Source organism: Gouania willdenowi, chromosome 9 (genome assembly GCF_900634775.1).
Source record: "Gouania willdenowi chromosome 9, fGouWil2.1, whole genome shotgun sequence".
Lineage (NCBI taxonomy): Eukaryota > Metazoa > Chordata > Actinopteri > Blenniiformes > Gobiesocidae > Gouania > Gouania willdenowi.
In genome coordinates this window covers 4,489,948-4,508,600 of record NC_041052.1, presented here as the reverse complement: position 1 = coordinate 4,508,600, position 18,653 = coordinate 4,489,948, and the positions used below count along the sequence as shown (strand labels likewise).

Sequence of the window (18,653 nt, the reverse complement as noted above, 5' to 3'; positions counted from 1 at the left end):
AGTTCTTGCATTCACGAACCAGGAAATAGTTATATTTTATTTTCAGATAAAGAAAATTGGCTGTGATTAAATCCTTGTTAAAACGCAGATTTAATGTGACTGCATTGAGCGTAATAATTAGAAGCCTAATAGATGATTGCTCATGAAACTGGGTTAATTAACATTGAGCTAAACGGGTAGCTAAACCTGACTAAAGTCGAAGCCAGAAGATGAGAAAACTTTTATGAAGCTTCAGTTTACAGTGCAATGCAAGATTTATGGATCCATGGTTCACGCCCTCCATCACATGAATATCGAGAAATGTGAGATTAATGTCAAAGTGACAGCTACATTTAGAGCCCGTGGCCTTAAAAGAACACATACAATATTTCTGTCAAGATCACAGCAATCAGGTTTAAGATTATGTACGACGGGTCGTGTTTACTGTTTCAATGTAAAAGACGAACGTATGTGACATGGCGTGATCCCACTGGTAACCATCATTTAATTTGTACTGTACACTGTATGGTCCGATGATGTATGCATGTTTTATTGAGTGTCATGTTTGTGCTGCACTATTTGAGTGAGGCACTTTTATGTCGTATGGAGTCATGTTCTTGTATTTTTAATAAATGATTTATTCATGCAGCTGAGCGCGCTCGGATCTGGCATTAATGTGGAGCTTGGATTTCTTATGAGGACGATATTTCTACTTTTCTCCAATAATTAGAAATTTTGATTAATTTGTTTTGAGCTTCTGAACATGAAATTAAAATATTCACTTTTTTTTTTCGTGCAGCATTCAACATCATACATTCATAGATAGTCTTTAAAAAATATTTGAAGTTACTTCAGTAATGAACCGTGAAACTGATACAATACACAACTACACCATCAATAAAAAAAACATTTGATCAATTCTAAGATTTCTTTGATCCAGCCGAATCGTTTGGCTTAAAGCACAGCCCAGTCACACAGGGATCGTGAAACTGTCACGATTTTCTCATGTTTTTCGTGCTGTGTGGCACGAATTTGTGTCGAGTTGTTTGGAACTAATTGCAAACAGGTGTATATCAAAGGGATTTATCATCTTACACATAACCCTGTTACCCCAACCCTGAAAAAAATCTTCTAATAAATGATAAATGCATGAAAATGTCCTAATCAATAATATTAATACCTCCAGATCTCAGGAATATGGACCCAACAGCATTTCTCACCTGACCACCTCTGCCCTGTCGCTGTGTTTTAGCCTAACGTTTACTGTTGTAGCTTAACTTTTATTGTGGTTTTAGATGCTTTGTAAAAGGAACTTGGGTGACCTGAAAGACTCTGGTTTTCAAATAAAATGTATTATTATTACTATATGTTTTTCTAATTACTGCTGCAGTTATGTTTAATAACTAATAGAGAATGGTTTCAGTAGCTTAAACATTAGCAGTAAGCTTGTCTAAACACTCTTATTATAAGTTAGGAGTTGGTTACAAAATAAGCATGTGATGTGGTGTAAAGAGTTGTTCTGTTGCTGGACTCTTCTTTAACGCAATCAACATTTTCACCTGCTGCAAAAAAAAAAAAATCAGGAACATCAACATCATAATCTTACCAAAATCCTGTGCTTTTTAACCTATTTGACATGTGTTAGGTGGAGGTAACACTGATTATTACACAAATCACTGCCCATAATGCACCAGGGCCAATCCACTGCACCCAAAAAGATGTGCAGGATTGGGTTGAGCCGTTGGAACCATTTTGCATAAAACTCAGCTTGTTTACAGTCATTAAACTGTGCCGCTAAACACCTCAGAGACTTACCGTATTTTTCGGACTATAAGGCGCACCGGATTATAAGGCGCACTATCAATGAATGAGTCTGATCGGGTATATTTTCATACATAAGGCGCACCGGTTTGTTGTTATTGTTATTATTATTATTATTATTATTATTATTAAGGCTCATTAAGCAAAACAAAATAGTCAGATAAGTCAAACTTTATTCAACTCATTAACAATAACTCTCAACATTTTTCAAGTTTAACACATAAAATATAGAACATTACACACACTTTTTCAGTTCAGTATGTTCAGTATATCACTCCACGAGGCGCCTGACTACGGTAGTCCTAAAGCGCCAAAAATCAATCAAGAGGTGCAGCTTCATCGTTTACCAAAGTTGTCCCAAAACATTTTGACATTAATTTCATACATTATGCGCACCTGATTATAAGGCGCACTGTCGATTTTTGAGAAAATTAAAGGATTTTAAGTGCGCCTTATAGTCCGAAAAATACGGTAGTTTGAATTTAAAATATCCTTCATTCATCTTAACCAATTGAGTGTGCTGCTTATTCAAATTTTTTTTTTTTTTTTTTTTTTTTTACCTGTAGCACTTTCTTATAGTGCATTAAAAATAAAATTGATAAAAAAAATAGCATATATTTATATTTTATAAAAACACATTAGACAAAATATTTTATAATCAAAACAGTAAATTGTCAAAGGTGAATTAACTAATGTTTAATCAGCTAATTATCTTTTAATTGGTTTTGATCATAATATGTTTTAAAGCTTCTTAAAAGTGACTGACGTTTGATTTCCCAGCCTGTCACACTCCGTTAGACGACTATTCATCTGAAACAGCAGTACCTGGTTGTTTCCTGTCTCGTCCATCCATGAATATTTCATATTGTCAGTCTTGTCCTCAAGTGTCTTTATAAGATTGGGGATGCAGCACAAGGTGGGGGGTGACACACGACACACAACATAAAACAACAACAGAAACCAGCAGTAAAACCATGCAGGCAATCAGAGACACTGAAGTACAGCGCTGTTAATGAAACACAGTGTTATTACTTCAATGGAAATTAAATAATCAAACATGCAAAGGGACGCAGTGGCGTTACACGAAGCTGGCATGCAAAACAAATTGCACACATACCAATAACAATTAGGGTTGCAAAGGGGTGGGAAATTACCAGTAAATGTCCACAGGAACTTAAGATGAGGAATATTCAAAAATATAAACTATTCATGAGAAGTATTTTTAGAATTAGTATATTCGGTTTTGTTTTGCTTCAGCAGTAGTGATCAAACTAAAAAAACGTCTCGGCACTCTGTTGATCATATCTCAAAAAGTTAAATTGTTCAAATTGCTACATGAGTGTTCAGGAATGTTTTGTCTAATTTTCAACATCTAGAAATATTTTGAATCAATGGGTTTTGTGTGTTTATTTACTGAACATAATGAAAAAATTTGTAACACAACTTTAACACCTTTAATCACTGTTTGTGGTTTATTTATATGTATAACCTGTTATCTTAGGTTGGAAGGATTCTAGGGATACAGTAAAGTACTTGAAGATACTACAATAAATGACATCATGAATTTAGGTTTTGGTGAACCCTTACTATTGTAGTCCTCATAACTGCATCATATCAAAACGTGAATATTAGCATCCAGTCAAAAAAAATAATACAGTTAAGATACAAAACATTTCTAACATTTTTACTAGGATTGCAAAATTATGGGGAAATTGGGAAACGTTCTATGGAAATTAATGGGAAATTTTCAAAGTATCATCTAAAACAGATGTGTCAAACTCAAGGCTCGGGGCAAAATCTGGCCCTTTGCAACTTTCAATTCGGCCTTCAGAAGAAAGTATAAATGACATGGAAAACATGAATCTTTATGTGAATAAAACTCAACAATTTGTAATTTTTTTATGTTAAACTGTTGAAGAAAAATCTAAAAAGTTTACATTTTCCTCAAATTATTACAAAACATTTTCTTTAATTAAGAAAAATTGGTGACAAAATCAAGAAAATTTAAAGTGAAGACCCTTTTGGGACTGATATCTGTAACGCATTGCTTGGATATTGTCGGTTTCTTACATATTTTGTATTTCATTTAAACATAGAAGTGCAAACTAGGCAAAATAATGTTGAAATTAGTTTTTGTCCCACATGAAATATGTAGCCCACTTGAGAATAAAGTTCTCTGTATTTAGCCCCTGAACTAAATTAAGTTTGACACCCCTGATCTAAAATATAATGTAATATATAATCAGTTTTTTTGAATGACTCCCAAATTGTGCTTAATTCCAATAAATAATTCCCATGAAAAGTTAATATTTTAGAATACTCACAAATTCAAAAAGTTCCGCCTCTTGGCCACCCAAATACCAGTGCAGGTTGCTTGGTGGCTAATAATGAAGCGCTGTTTAAATCTTGATAGTAAAATGATCTCGATGCTATTCTGTGATGATTAAAAAGCTAATCATGGTGGGAAATGGAAACGTTTAATTGTATAAAGCTTGTTTACCTGATTGGAGCCAGGTTTCTTAGTGAAGATGTTTCTGATAAAAGTCTCCTGGATTTCTTCCTGCTTCACCAAAAACAGCCAAAGGCGTCTGACCGGCAGTGCTGAGTGGTGGCTCGATCTGGAAATGAAACCACAAAAAACAGCAGCACTTATTAAATCAGCCTGAAAACATCATGAAACGAGAAGCTGGATCTAAGTGAACAATTAAGTGCTTCTGTGCAGCCTTCACTGGCCTAAAGAAATGCTAAAGGTCACAGTTAAAAATAACTGTTAAACAACACTTGAAGGCTTTCCTTGTGGTGAACATTGGGTTGACCTTAACTTGTCCAGCTTTATATCTGAACACTTTAACCATCTGCTCCATGTTTTAATGAAGAAACTGGCATACTCTTCACTGTTTGGACTCAATTTAAACCGTTCCTATTTTTTAAATTGTTTGCTCTTCACTAAATTGCTTCAGCCTGCTTTGAAGCCAGATGGTTTCCACCTCTGAGTCTCCTTCCACTGAGGTTTCCTGTTAGAAGTGAGCAGTAAAACAGTTGGCTGTATTGTAATTGGTGCTACATTACTCAAAATTAATGAATTAAATGTTTTGATGAGAAGTCTTTTGCAGACCATACCAAAATGTATTCATGGCCATCAAATGCAGAAGGAACCAAAAAAAAGCTAAATGTTAACAAAAGCCTGATAATGTTTTTTAGTGTTTAATAATTTTACCTAAATGGAGTATTGGATGGTTCAAACAGGGCTTTGTGTCGAAGGAGGGCAGGTCCCTGTGTGGCCGTTTCATCCTGGAGATGAGTGGAGATGTACTTGGAAGGCGGGCCCCCGAAGATTTCCAGCCTTTTCTGTAGAACCTGCTCCCATCGCTGCAGCGTTTTCAGTACAGAGTGACACAGAGGAGAAGCCACGGGCAGATCTGTGCACACAGAAACAAAACATGGTGGCAGTGAAACTAGGGCAGCTCTACTCTGTCTGCACCCAGGGCTGTGTGGTGTGATACCATCCTTACCTAACAGGTCGTACCCTGCCATCGGGTAAAAGGATTTGAGGTTGACCAACACCAGCTGGATCATGGTCAGACGCATCAAACACCAACTTCAAAGAGAACAAAAAACCCAATTACTGATAAACTAAGAGAAAGGGGGTACATGAGCCCAAAAAGTTTGTGAATCACTGATCTATGAGGTCTACACTATCTTTTTATCTGATAAAAAAATGATCATCACCAGCAGCTTGAACAATGAAAGTCTTTTACACACTGTGCAATGACATTACCTGTAAGAGTTGTTGTTTGAATGTTCTCGTTTTGGAGAATTTGGGTCAAATACATCTTCGTATTCATCATCTTCATCGTCCTCATCGTCACTGTCGTAGCTTTCCTCAGAGTCGTAATCCACGCCGTTTTCAGAGGGTGGCAAAGAAGGCTAAAATGCCAAAACAAAGTGACATGAGAAGACACGACAATCAAAAACAACCAATGACGGCCATAAAAAACAGCCATAAAATGTCTAAATTTAGAAAATTGAGACGTTTACAGCTTGATCGGGTTACTCTGATAAATATTTAACAAAATGTTAAAATATTTGTGGGTGCATCCTATGACTAAACATCTGACCAGCACTCTGGAAGGATTACCTTTGTAATGAAGTAATCCCAAATGCTGAGCTCTGGAGCGACAAACTGTTCTTTGAAGTTTGAAAAAGCCTCCTGCTTCACCACAGGACTGGACGGGCCCTCCCTCTCCGTTATAGACTCCTCTTTGGATCCGCTACGGGACGAGAGAAGCCTGAACCTTCTGGACTTCCTGTCTGAGCCACTGGGGGAGGCTGAGGGCGGCAGAAAACAGAGTTAAATATCGCACAACTCAGCTTCAACAAGCTTAAATCTATTAGAATGTTGTTGTGAAAAGCAAAAAAGCCAACTGAACACAGGGTAAATTACAGTTGTAATCACGTAATTGACAATTAATTACAAATATGGCATAATTGTAATTTCAAAAATCTGTCGCTGTCGTAATTCTAGTTAAGTTGTAATTGAGTTCAGATAATTGACTGTAATTGTAATTTCCATGAAAATTCTACAAAATTTGTAATTTAACGCAAAACTGGGGAACCATGTTCCAGTTCTATGTACAGTTATACAAAATATGTTTCATAGTAAGCTTTCTCACATTTCACTATTGAAAATAAATTGTAATAAAGGGGTGCCCTGACTAGGGCTGAACGATTTTGGAAAATAATCTAATCGCGATTGCGATTTAATATGCAACTATTTTTTCAAGGGCCTCTTGTCATGTATTTTTCAATGAACACAATAAATAAATCAATCTGTTTCATAATAAACAATTTAAGATTTATTTAAACTTCTAATAAATATAAAATATACATTTTAAAGCACAGATTACAACAATAAAGCAAACAAATCTGTAGCTTTATCTCTTCAACATAACTAACTAACTTCACGTATCATGAAACATGTAAACATGTGGACTGCACTTCTTAAACACTCTCTGAACTTAACAGGACAAGAAAAAAAAAGGAAAAAGAAAAAAATGCAGCCTTTGAGATTAGAAAATCGCATTTTTATGATATCGCTATAATATCGCAAATGCATTTAATCGTTCAGCCCTAGTCCTAACACAATAAAAGCTCAGACACCTAAAATAAAAACATTAAAACCTATATTTTCATTGATTAGGAAGCCTAAAAAAGAAATTAGTTGATAGATAATTGTTTTTAGTGTAATTTAAAACACGTTATAATAAGAGATGCTAACAGAAAGCTAACACAAGAGGAAGGTTACCTATTATTAGGTTATTCTTTACAGGCTCAGTAATCATGATTAATTGTGATTGAACAATTTAAAACGTAATTGCAATTGACTTTCTGAGGATACAAAATAATTGTAATTTAATTGTAAATTGAATTGTAATTGAACATGGGTCATTTAAAGTGTGTAACTGAAAAATGTAATTGACCCCAATCCTGACTCAACATGATTGAATTGCACAACACTAATGCAGCAGATTTATGTTTGGTAATGATGAGAGATTGTGACAGAACGTATGTGTACGGAGTAAACAGCTGCCACATTTATAATGTAATAATCCACAGATGGTAAACCAAGCTAATTTAGCATTACTGCTTTGATTTAGCTGCTCCGTTAGCTCCAAAATAAAACCTCCCTGGTGGAGAGGAAATAATAACCTGGTGGGGGCGTTCTTGTAGGGCTGTTTGGTTTCTGTATTATGGGGTTGCGGGCGCCTCCTCCAAACACAGTCACCCAGAGCTTGCTACTGAGCGGGTGGGCCACAATGCGAAACAGCTCGTTGCAGGAGTGAGTGGCCAAGCCGTGAACAAACAAACTGAGGAAGACGGCGGTCAGGATCTCGCACAGCAGCACGGCTAAGGCCGGTTGGCTCTCCTCACCGGCTGAGCTTAGCTGACGAATCAGAGACGCGATGCCTGGAAAGATATCAGGGACAGCACATAGATTAACAATAGCCCTCACAGAGCAAATCTGCTCTGTGCCAGATATTGGCAGTTATCTAGATCAATGATTCTGATCATGGTACCACACACTTTAAAGCAGAAATCAGCAACTTCCATCACAACAGGGGCCAAAAAAATGTGATTCTTCTGATCCGAGGGCCAAATTATCAATCATTCTTTTCATTGTTGAGAATGAGAACCAATATGAGCAATAATGCAGAAAACAACAAAGAGTTTGAGTTATTGTTTTGTGTATTTCAGCTGTTTTTCTCAATTTTTTGTTGTTTGGTGCATATTTGATATTTTTTGTGTATTTTTCTTGTCGTTTAATGTGTTGTTGTGTTTTTAGACTAATTTTGCACATTTTTGTTGTCGTTTTGCATAGTTTTCTGTCACTCTATATAGTTTTGTTGTTTGGTGTATTACAAGTTACTTTGTGTGTTTCTGAGTAATTTTTGTAGTTGTTTGGTATAATTTTCATTAGTAGTCATCTTGTGTTTTTTTTGTTGATCTTTGTACTTATTTTTCTGTAACTTTCTATGTATTTTGGAGTCATTTCAGTTTTTTGTTGTTGCTGTTTTTGGTTTCTTTTTATCATTTTGTGTGTTTTTGGAGTAATCTTGCTCATTAACTTTGGGGGCCACACAAAATTGCACAAAAAAGGGCCAAATGTGGCCCCCAGTTGCCTATGTCTGTTTTAAAGGATTGGAAGAAATTTTAGAAGGCGGGAAAGACCAAAAGCCACTTCAGAGTGTGTACAAGGTCGCTCTGCTGTAAAACTGTTTGTATTGCAAAGTTGTGACGAAGCATGACTTCATTGTCGTTTTATCTGCGTTCTGTCACCAAAGCTGTCGCTGCAAAGTGAAAACTCATATTTCTGGGTGAGGTTTGCCCTCAAGAGTTTCTGCCTGAGAGAGTTATAGTTAGACTAAGATGACAGGAGTAAGAAATGCTCTCTCATATGAGGCCCTGAAGGCAAAGTCCCATTTACAAAATGCAAGAGTGCAGAAAACATCTGCTGTGAACCTGCATCTCCACAAACTATTATCAAACTTCAGCTCAGGTTAGTGTTTCTGCAGAGCCGGATGATACTGCGTGCTTAAACTCTAGAGCACGTGTCAAACTCAAGGCCCGGGGGGCAAGACCAAGCCCATAAAAGCATTCAAATTGCCCGAGGAGGAAAGTAAAAATAAGAGAAAAAGCACATATCACTGTGTAACATACCAAATAAATCCATTTTTGATCTCCGTCTTACCAAAATCATAAATTTGTTAACTCAATAATATGCAGGAGCTTGCTATTTCCCATGCGTATATCACATGACTGCTGTCACAAATGGTTCAAAGAACTCTATTTTTTTCTAACTTCCTGCAATTTTCCCACAAACAACCCTATAACATTGCCATAAATTATTATTTTTTTAAAATTGCAAGTCACTTATTGCTTGGATATTGTCAGTGCCTTTCAAACTGTTTATGGGTCAATAATGTATAAGGATTTTCATCGCGTGATATTTCATAAATTGGGCATCATCGGGCAAAGTCTCCATGAATAATACGATGGATATAATAATAGAAATTGTATACAGGACTATAATAAAACTAAAATAGGGCAGAAAATGAATGTGAATAGATTAAGAGTAATTTTAAAGATTTTGTCAAAACAGCAGTCATGGCCAGTCAGTCGTACCACATGGTAATTTGACACTTTGAATAACAGAAATAATTACACATAAGTAGGGATGAGTAAGTTCCACATTTGAACCGATACTCGGTAGCTGTGATTTGGTATTAACACTCAACGGTACCAATTTTAGGTACTTTTGTATGGTAATAAATGATAATAAAATCTCAAAATGTTATGATTTATCATATTTATTTGACATAATAATAATAATAATAATAATAATAATAATAATGATGATGATAATAACAAACTAACAAATATATCAAACCAACATCCAGCTGTTTGTATTGTAGCAACATTTGTTTCACAAATATCTTCATCATGAAAACTACAACCTTACAGCTTTTCTTTTCTTTTTATGCACAAATTCAAAAGTAGCTCTATGTGACAGGGCTCTACATTTGTTCACACAGTTCCTGCGTGCCATCGGTTCTATCAGCCATTGCTGAACCCGCAGCTACTGCAGTCATCACACTCTTGTGCGTGTAATGTTGTGTTCAGGTACTGTACGGGAAATTGCCTACAATTCCATTCCCTCACAGTCACATTTATACTAAAGTACTACATATACATGATATCTTAATGCATCTAAACCTTTTTTAACTGAAAGAAATGCAGTTGAAAAGAATATTTAGGCGTCACGTATTTGACCCTTAAAACATATATAATGGGAAGTGCAAACTAGGGCACAATAATGTTGAAATTGTTTGTTTCCCCCACCTGAAATCTGTGGCCCACTTATGATCAAACTGCTCTGTGTTTGGCCCCCTGAGTGAAAATGAGTTTGACACCCCTGTCTTATAGTAAAGTCTTGTTTAGGGAAAAGCTTGGGTTGTAAGACAAAGTTATCTTCTCTTTGCATCCTCGATTTCTTAAAAATGTAAGGTGATTCTGAATTTCATTCAAAAGTTGCTTTTTGTGTCCTTACCTGGCCACTGAGCTGGGGATGTGTTGGGTTGAACAGAGTCCTCCATGCTTAGAGTTCTGAGAGGCTGTTTCTGAGACAGTAAAACACTCTGATACACAGTTCCTGTAAAATGGTTCACATGGCTGAGGGAGAAAAACAGAAAAACACAAGAGTCCACAGAGTCAGGAGGAAGTCACAAAGCTAGGCATGCAGACAAAGAGGGAAAGACAGAAAAACTGGGTCAATTGTTGTAAATATGTCAAAACTATTTCAAAGTGTCTTTCTTCAAATGTTTTGCTTTTTGAGACAAAGTTGTAGGAAATAGACACAGATGTCAAGCTCTCCTCTGTAGAGACATCAAATAGAAAAAGGCCAAGTCTCAGGTTAGCTGTCTATCCGCGCTCGTTCTTTGATATCAGAGACGAAATGATGAAGAAAATGCCAGTCAAGCTCTTGCATCAAGTGGATTTTGTATGGAAGAGGTGGAAAATGAAATGGGGAAGTCCCTTAAGGGTCCAAAAAAATCTTTGGAACATCCAATGTGTCACCCTTTCATGTTCTGTGAACCTAAACGCCTCGTTTTCAAAATGCAACATCTTTCAGATGGAGAATAAGAAGGTGTGCGAGGCACTCACATCTTTAATCCGTGAAATCAAGCATGATGGAAATTTTCATTTTTATCAAATAAAAACAGGTTGTGGTTTTTGTGACATGGACGTTCCAATGATCATATGCTTGAAATTTCTGCTCAAAATTTTGTTTCAATCTCTACTGGAAACAGTAGATGGATGCATAGAAGTGTTTTTCCTTCATTCTTACAGGGATTTCTTGTGTTTCTTCGCCAAACAAGGAGGACAGTGATTGGCTTGATATTTTTGCTCTACGTTTTTTCCTAGAATTCCCTGTGATTTGGATCTTTCCGCATAAACCCTAAAATAAACATCTGCCATTATTTTTACCACAACTTCTAGTAAAAACACCAGAAATGTGTTGGGAAGTCACTTTGTCAGAGTTTTTGGGGGCAAACGCCAACATTTACAGTAAGAATGAAGTACAAACATTTCTATGCATCTGTCTACATGCATCCAACTCCACATCCCACAATTCAACTTGTAAAACTTTCCAGACAATGTCAACAAACGGAGTGGAACCTGCAATACACTTAGCATCAGTTTTTGTATATTCTCTACATTCTGTATTTAGATATTGTTACAACCCTTTTAATGCTTCTGGAAATTTAATTTCCCTGAAGAAATTGAGTTTTCCCAAGGGATCAATAAAGTTCTAGCTAATCTAATCCTTTTATCAAGCAAAAAATCTTGGATTTATTCATGTCAGAGGCCGACACTGTCTTTAAATGATTTTGGCTTCCAGGGCTCAAAAGACAAGTCCGTCTTGTGATTTTCAAGCAAGCTAGTTAGCGCTGCCATGCTAAAATCGCTAGTAGATGAATCGTTTGCACACGTGGTTTCCTTTTTACTCTGCTTTGCGTGTTTGCTCGTCATTTCTCTTGAGCTGTCTCAGTTCATGACCCTTAAATGGTGATACCAAGGGTAAATGCCGGAGGAATATTGAGTTTAACATTGAAAAGTGGCGTGTCACGAGCGGAAACTCCTCTAAATTACAAATATTATAGTCTCCAACAGCTTCTGCAGAGACTAATACATCCCTGTAACAAAAATCACATCCAGTGAAATTTAGAATAAGAAATTAGATCCAGCGGTCAAATGACCCCTTTAAACTGCAAGATATTCCTATATAATAATAATAATAATAATAATTCCTCTTAATAACCCTGAGAAAAAGATACGATCAAACATTTGCAGTCACAACTAAGGGAGTTTGTATTTTAATTAGCATTAATAGAAAATAGTTTTGATGGAAAAAACGTTTTCAGTGTTTAATTAATCACATCGCTTAGAAAACATAGCTTCAAGTGAAACATTTATAAATGTTTTCTCTCATCAAGGCTGAAAGAAAGCCAGTCATCCTTTCTGACACGTTATCTAACTGAAACAAGCAACCCTGCCACTCTGTGACTGAAAGTCCCCGCCTGTTCAAGCATCAGTTCCAATTATTCTGTACATCACAGGGAAATCTGACACAACTGTGACAGTAACTCACACAGAAACTTAGCTGTAGGCCAAACGGGTTCTTCTCCCCCCCCCCACCCCCCCCCCAACACTGTCCTCCCACAAATCCCTCCAAAGTTTGAATCCCACCAGCTTGTTGTTAAAGTGATAGGGAGCTCTGGTACATGAGAGCCTTAAATAAGAAATGGTTCTCCTGTCTGTCAAAAAGCCCAAAGTCTGATTAAGTATTTACAGTAGGAATAACAAACCACAGCCAGCCAGCGTTCATTATTCATTCCCTACATGATCAAAACAGACAAGTGACTGTCACATTCCTGCGCTGGAAGTTTGATTTTCTCTGCCTCCATGATGGCTCACTGTAAAACACAAACCTTGATTATATGATCCTAAAAGATGAGTCTTATTTCATTAAAGTTGTCTCAATTAAAGTGTGAATTACTCACTCAATATAAGGCAACCCTGTTAGCAGTCGTCTTTCCCAATATTTTAGAGATATAGAACTTTTATCACAGCAGGGCCATAAAAATGTAGATCGTCTGATCTGACATCAACACTCATGTCATCTAGAATAATATCCATTTGAGCATTTGTTCTGGTTTTGGAGTCATTTTGTGTATTTTTGTTGTCATTTTGTGCAATTTTGGAGTCATTTTGTAGGGTTTTGAAATCATTTTGTATCTTTGTGTGTGTAGTTGGAGTACTCTTATATTTTCGTTGTAGTATTCTGTGTTTTTGGAGTCATTTTGTATTGTTTAGGTGTGGATTTGTGTCTTTTGGAGTCAATTTGAGTTATTATGTGGTGATTATGTGTATTTTTGTTATAGTATTGTGTTTCATTTTAACTGTTTTTGGATTTATTTTGTGTATAACATATTAACGATAGACGGTTTTTGCTCCAAGAGAAAAAAGATTTTAAAAAGCAATAGCTGTAGTGTTTCCAACAACTGTCATAGAGATAGATAAACAGATGAATTACCTGTATGTGTGTCCATCACACAGACACTGATAGATACAGGCAGACAGGGAGGCAGCCAAGGTGTGCAACACGTATATCTAAAGGAAAGTCAAAACAACAAAATTTAAAAACAAAACAAGAAAACGTCTCCTTATCTTTTAAGGTTTTTTTTTCCTCAGTCTGTGCAGCGTCTGTTTCATATTTCTCCTGAATGCAGTCGATTCTATTGCCTCTTTCTGGTGACGGATATGGTTACGTTAATATTGTTTCGACAAGTTTTGTTTACTTTGATCATATGTTCGACTATCTGCGGTTGCAGCACTGGTGTTATTTTATATGTGGGGACCATTTTAACTAGTGACCAATGAGTCCCACATGAGGTTCATCAAATTGTCTAATCAAACCCACAAATAAATAGTTTTGTCATTTTCTCCTTTACAGCTTTGCAATAAATTTAATTATGATTTAACAAATAATCAGATAAATTGTCATCAAATGTATTAAAAATTTTATTTTATTTATTTATTTAACTTTTACCCATTTAAATAAAATGTTTTTGGCTAAAAAATAATAAAGGGCAAGCAGTTTGGCAGTGAAAAGCATAAACAACAGCAGTGGTGAAAAACTAACATACGAGGACATGATTCATGACATTGCCTGCACCAAGGCAAGACGGGTATGTTTTTAGTTTGAACAACGCACTAAAAAAAGTGAAACCCAATTTAGGGTGTGTTTTTTGGGTTGATTTGTAGTTGTAGTGTGTAGTTGTGTACTGAGTATTGAGGTTGCCCGCCCAGGTAGTAATTTGTGTCAGAACCGCCACTGAGTAGAGGTTGGAAAATAAACAACTTGCACATCTGTTTTTTCACTTTCTGCTCAGTAAGGACGGAGCCTCATTCAAAGTGTTTTTGCAGAAAAAAAAGATACTATTGTATCTTAAGAGTGCAGACATAACAACCTCTTCTTACATCATTGCTCACAACATCCGGGTGCGGAGGCGAGTCAAACGCATTGATGGTCTGTAAGATGTCGTGAGTGAGGTTTGTCAGGTGAACAATGGGATTGGCGACGACAGTCTTTACATTGGCTGTACAAGCCATCAGGAGAGGAATAGACGAGGGCTGTAAAGTCAGAGTCACAGGTGACTCCTCCTGTAGGCAGAGGACACAGAGGAGCATGTCACTTTAATGCTGTATTCCTGCACGGTCTTATGAAACATTGATAACCTCTAGGAATCATACGAGAAACATGCTCGGTTGAACATTTACTACATAGCAGAGATACAATGAAATAGAAAATAACAACAAAAAGACTAAAAAAGACTCAAAACATACAAAACACAAATGAATACAATATAAAAATACACAACATAACTCCAAAAACACATACAATAAAACAAAAATATACAAAATGACTCCAAAAAACACAATTTTACAGAAAAAAAAAACAAAACAAAAACACTTAAAAAGATAACAAAATCCAAATGCACAACAATACAATTACACAATATAATAAAACTACACAAAAGGACCACAAAAATAGACTCAAAAAACCTTCAATATTACAGAAAAATAAACAAAAGACTCAAAATTGCTCAAAACACACAAAACACAAATAAATACAACAAAGAATACACATATCTCCAAAAACACATAAAAAGGACCACGAAAATGTACAAAAATACTCCAAAAACCTTAGCATCTAGTTAGCATCTCAGCATAGTGTGAATAAAAACTTAAACATGCCTGTGGCACACATATACTGTAGCCTACTCAAAGGGTAAAACAAACGCAAACAAAATGGGGCTGGCTCACATCGCGCTACGGTAACCCACAAGGACGGAACGCAAAAAAGTTTGAAAAAAAACTCTGGTGGGAAAAAATAAAAATAAAAAACTTTTTTTCTTCTTTTTTTTTTTTTAAAACTTGAATTTGCTAAATGAAATTGTTTTTATCTACAAATTTGATAAATCGATTACATCAATTTTTTGCCCAGCCCAAGAAAAGTGTTTTCGGCCAAAACCGAAAATCCACTTTTCGGCCATTTTTGACCAAACATTTTTTGTGGCCAAATTTTTGGGGCATCACTACTATATAGATAAGGATGCTTGACTTCAGCTTTGATATTTCTGATGAAAAACTAAAGTTCTCCAATGAACAAATAAAGAAACTGAAAACATTAAAACAATGTTACACATGGTTTTCAGTCTATGTATGGTTGAAAAATGTGAGCTGTTCACAAGCTGAGCACTTAAAGTGAAGTGATATCTGGTTTAGTCTGCATTGATTCAATTTATGAACAGCACTGGTCATGCATAGAAAGTAAAGGATTTTGTTCCCTAGCCTTAATGAATAATAAGCTTCAGGCCTCCTAACAGAATGAAATAAAGAAAATAGTTTCTTCACAACAATAAAGTCGTAGATGAATAAAACAAAATCAAATCCATCCCATAATCAAACGCATTTCTCCCATCAATCCCACTTTAGCAAATAACATTCAACGGACTCGTTCTCTAATGACTCGATGAGTTGTTCGCTGTCGACATTTTGACATTGCCGCTGTCGGCCTGAGGTAAATAAGCTGAACCTGCGAGCTCATTGCTACGCTGCAGATAACAGCCACAGCACATTATCTAGGTCTGAGCGTGTGTCACGGGATGCAAGTTACATTAGCGTGAGCTTTTTCAGATGGTCCCTGTTGTCCTTTCAAGCGCACTTTGCCTTTCAACCACTCAGTACTCTTCTTTTCAAAGAGAATATGCAATCAGTAGAATAAAAATGTCGCAGCTTGACTCGTCAAACTGGTTATTGCTACAACAAATGGTCGTTGAGTTTAATACTTTCCAACCGACCATTGATGTTTTTACTTTAGAAATTATTCCGTTTTTGTTAGTGGCTACAAAACAAGGTTGTAATTGTAATTGGCATGAAAATTCTACAAAAACTGTCAATTACAATTGAATCAAACACACAATTTGGGAAACCATGTGACAGTTCCATGTCTTACACATATATGTAGTTAATCAATACAATATGTTTCAGATTAACTTTTCCCACTACCTGTAAGTTAAGCTTGAGGATCAGTTGACCATAAAAAAAAAAATTTAAATCGAGGGGTAGACTGACAGAAAAAAGATTCATACACCCACACCAAAAATATTATCAATATTTTCATTGATTAGGAAGCCTCACAAGGAAACCAAGAGATTGAAAACAAATGAGATGATAGATCATATTTTTTTGTGTATTTTACAGCTGATTTAAGACTGTTATAAGAGATGCTAACAGAAGGCTAACACATGAAGGTAATTTCAGGCTCTGTAGTTGATTAATTGAATTGAACGTGATTGTAATTGACTTTCAGGGAGAAAATAATATATCTAATTATAGTTGTAATTGGGAAAAAAATGCTGGTTACTGTAATTTTAATTGAGTTGTAAATGAACATGGATAATTGAAGACATAATTGTAATTGAAAAATGAAATTCACCCCCCAACCCTGGTACAAAGTAAATAATCAGACAAATTGCCCTGAGTAAGGGATTCACTGCAGTCCAAACAATGTCTACAGTAGCTATCAAAGGGAAATAACATTGCAATAACAGTGTGCATCCATGCATGTAGTAATTACCTGATGGGACTCCTGCAGCAGGAGGATGAGCTCCATACGCACAGAGGCCAGTCCTCCACCATGGGAGCCGTGCAAGCTGCAGTAACTCAGAAACATCCGGAGTAAAGGCTGGTTGCTCTGCAGCCAGTGACGTCTTCTTCTCTGGTTGTCACCGCGAGGACTCCCCGGCTGGAAAAACACAAATTTGGTTCAGTTATTTTATTTTTCCCCCTCTCGACAAACCCTTCAGCATCGATGCACACAATCCAAACAAGGAGCCGTACAGAGCTGAAGCAACTGATCTTTGTTTTGATCTCCACTGTAAACACTCTTATTGACATTGTCAGAAAAGTTTGCCTTGTGGGATGTGGAGTCACATAGAAGTGTTTTTACTTATTTCTTACTCTGATTTATTGTGTTTTTTTTGCCAAATAAGGAGGACAGTGATTGGCTTGACTGTTTTCATTCTAGTTTGTTCCCCGTGATATCACTTCATCACGTGAGACAATCAATTTTGTCCGGATTCAAATCTTTCTGTGTAAACTCCAAAATAAACATCCGCCATCATTTTGCAACCAATAGTCTTTGAAAACACCAGTAATGTGTTGGGAAGTCACTTTGGCAGAATCTTTGGTACAAACACTTCTATGGATCCGTCTACAGCAGTGGTTTCTCTTATTTCTGAGTCCAAGTACCCCCTTTATCCGACTACAACGTTTTGCTCAGAATATTATATAAAAAAACAACAACTATAGAGCATAGTGATAGAATGAATGAGTTATAACACTTTGTAAATAATCTCAATTTGTAAATGAGTAGAATGAAACCCTATTTTTTGCTTCCTGAATAAATTTATTTCTATAATTTTTATATTTCCGCTCACCAAGACTGACCCTTGTATTTTCAGTTCATGTTCTGATCAAGATCATTTCCATCATTATCATTATTGTCATCATCATTTTAACTAAAAATAAACCATAAAAAATATATTTTTAATGCGTTCATGTGTTAATTTTCCACTCTCTCAAGTACCCCTTGTAGTGTCATTGCATACCCCCATTTGAGAAACACTGGTCTACAGGACTCCCTGTCCCACAATGCAATAGGCAAAACTTTTCCAACAAAGCCAATAAGAGTGTGTTTACAGTGGAGATCAAAACAAACTTTCAGGCTGCAATTTCTACCTTTTACATCTTTTTTTGAGCAAATGATTTGCTCTAACAAGCATCCTTGTACGCTCTGCAGTCATTTTATTGGGTTTAAAAAAACTAAAAAATCTAAATGCAGGGAGTAGTTATTTATCATTACCCACCAGTTCCTCCTCCAACAGTCCAGCTGCAGGAGCTTCACCATGGATTGAAAGCTCTGGCAGACATGGCTTATAACTGCAGCAATGCTGAAGAGCAACCACCTTTTGGGAAAAACCCAGAAGTTTAATTAAATCATAATAAAAAAAAATAAAAAAAGATGCATAAAAAAGACTTTCAGCCAAGGAGCCGCATTGCACCAAAGTGTCCGACTGGTTTGCACCATTTCAGAAAGTAAATCCGGTCTCTTGATGTTTACATGAATTGACAGAGTACAAAAAACTGTTCAAACGATGACTATG

General features: G+C 36.2%; 1 protein-coding gene across 5 annotated transcripts in view; it reads right to left on the bottom strand.

Moving 5' to 3' along the window:
* The window catches only part of dmxl1 (Dmx like 1), a 70,001-nt gene that overhangs the window by 17,002 nt on the left and 34,346 nt on the right, over positions 1-18,653 (bottom strand). For 4 of the 5 annotated variants that reach the window (XM_028458035.1, XM_028458037.1, XM_028458039.1 and 1 more), the window contains 12 exons: positions 18,357-18,455; positions 17,066-17,233; positions 14,404-14,586; positions 13,457-13,533; positions 10,409-10,530; positions 7,510-7,767; positions 5,939-6,129; positions 5,579-5,727; positions 5,313-5,398; positions 5,018-5,219; positions 4,301-4,418; positions 2,626-2,688 (listed from right to left, as the gene is read on the bottom strand). In XM_028458035.1, the coding sequence (XP_028313836.1) occupies positions 2,626-2,688; positions 4,301-4,418; positions 5,018-5,219; positions 5,313-5,398; positions 5,579-5,727; positions 5,939-6,129; positions 7,510-7,767; positions 10,409-10,530; positions 13,457-13,533; positions 14,404-14,586; positions 17,066-17,233; positions 18,357-18,455 (1,716 nt within the window). The remainder of the gene's footprint in view (positions 1-2,625; positions 2,689-4,300; positions 4,419-5,017; positions 5,220-5,312; positions 5,399-5,578; positions 5,728-5,938; positions 6,130-7,509; positions 7,768-10,408; positions 10,531-13,456; positions 13,534-14,403; positions 14,587-17,065; positions 17,234-18,356; positions 18,456-18,653) is intronic. The other variant, XM_028458040.1, reaches the window with a different exon arrangement.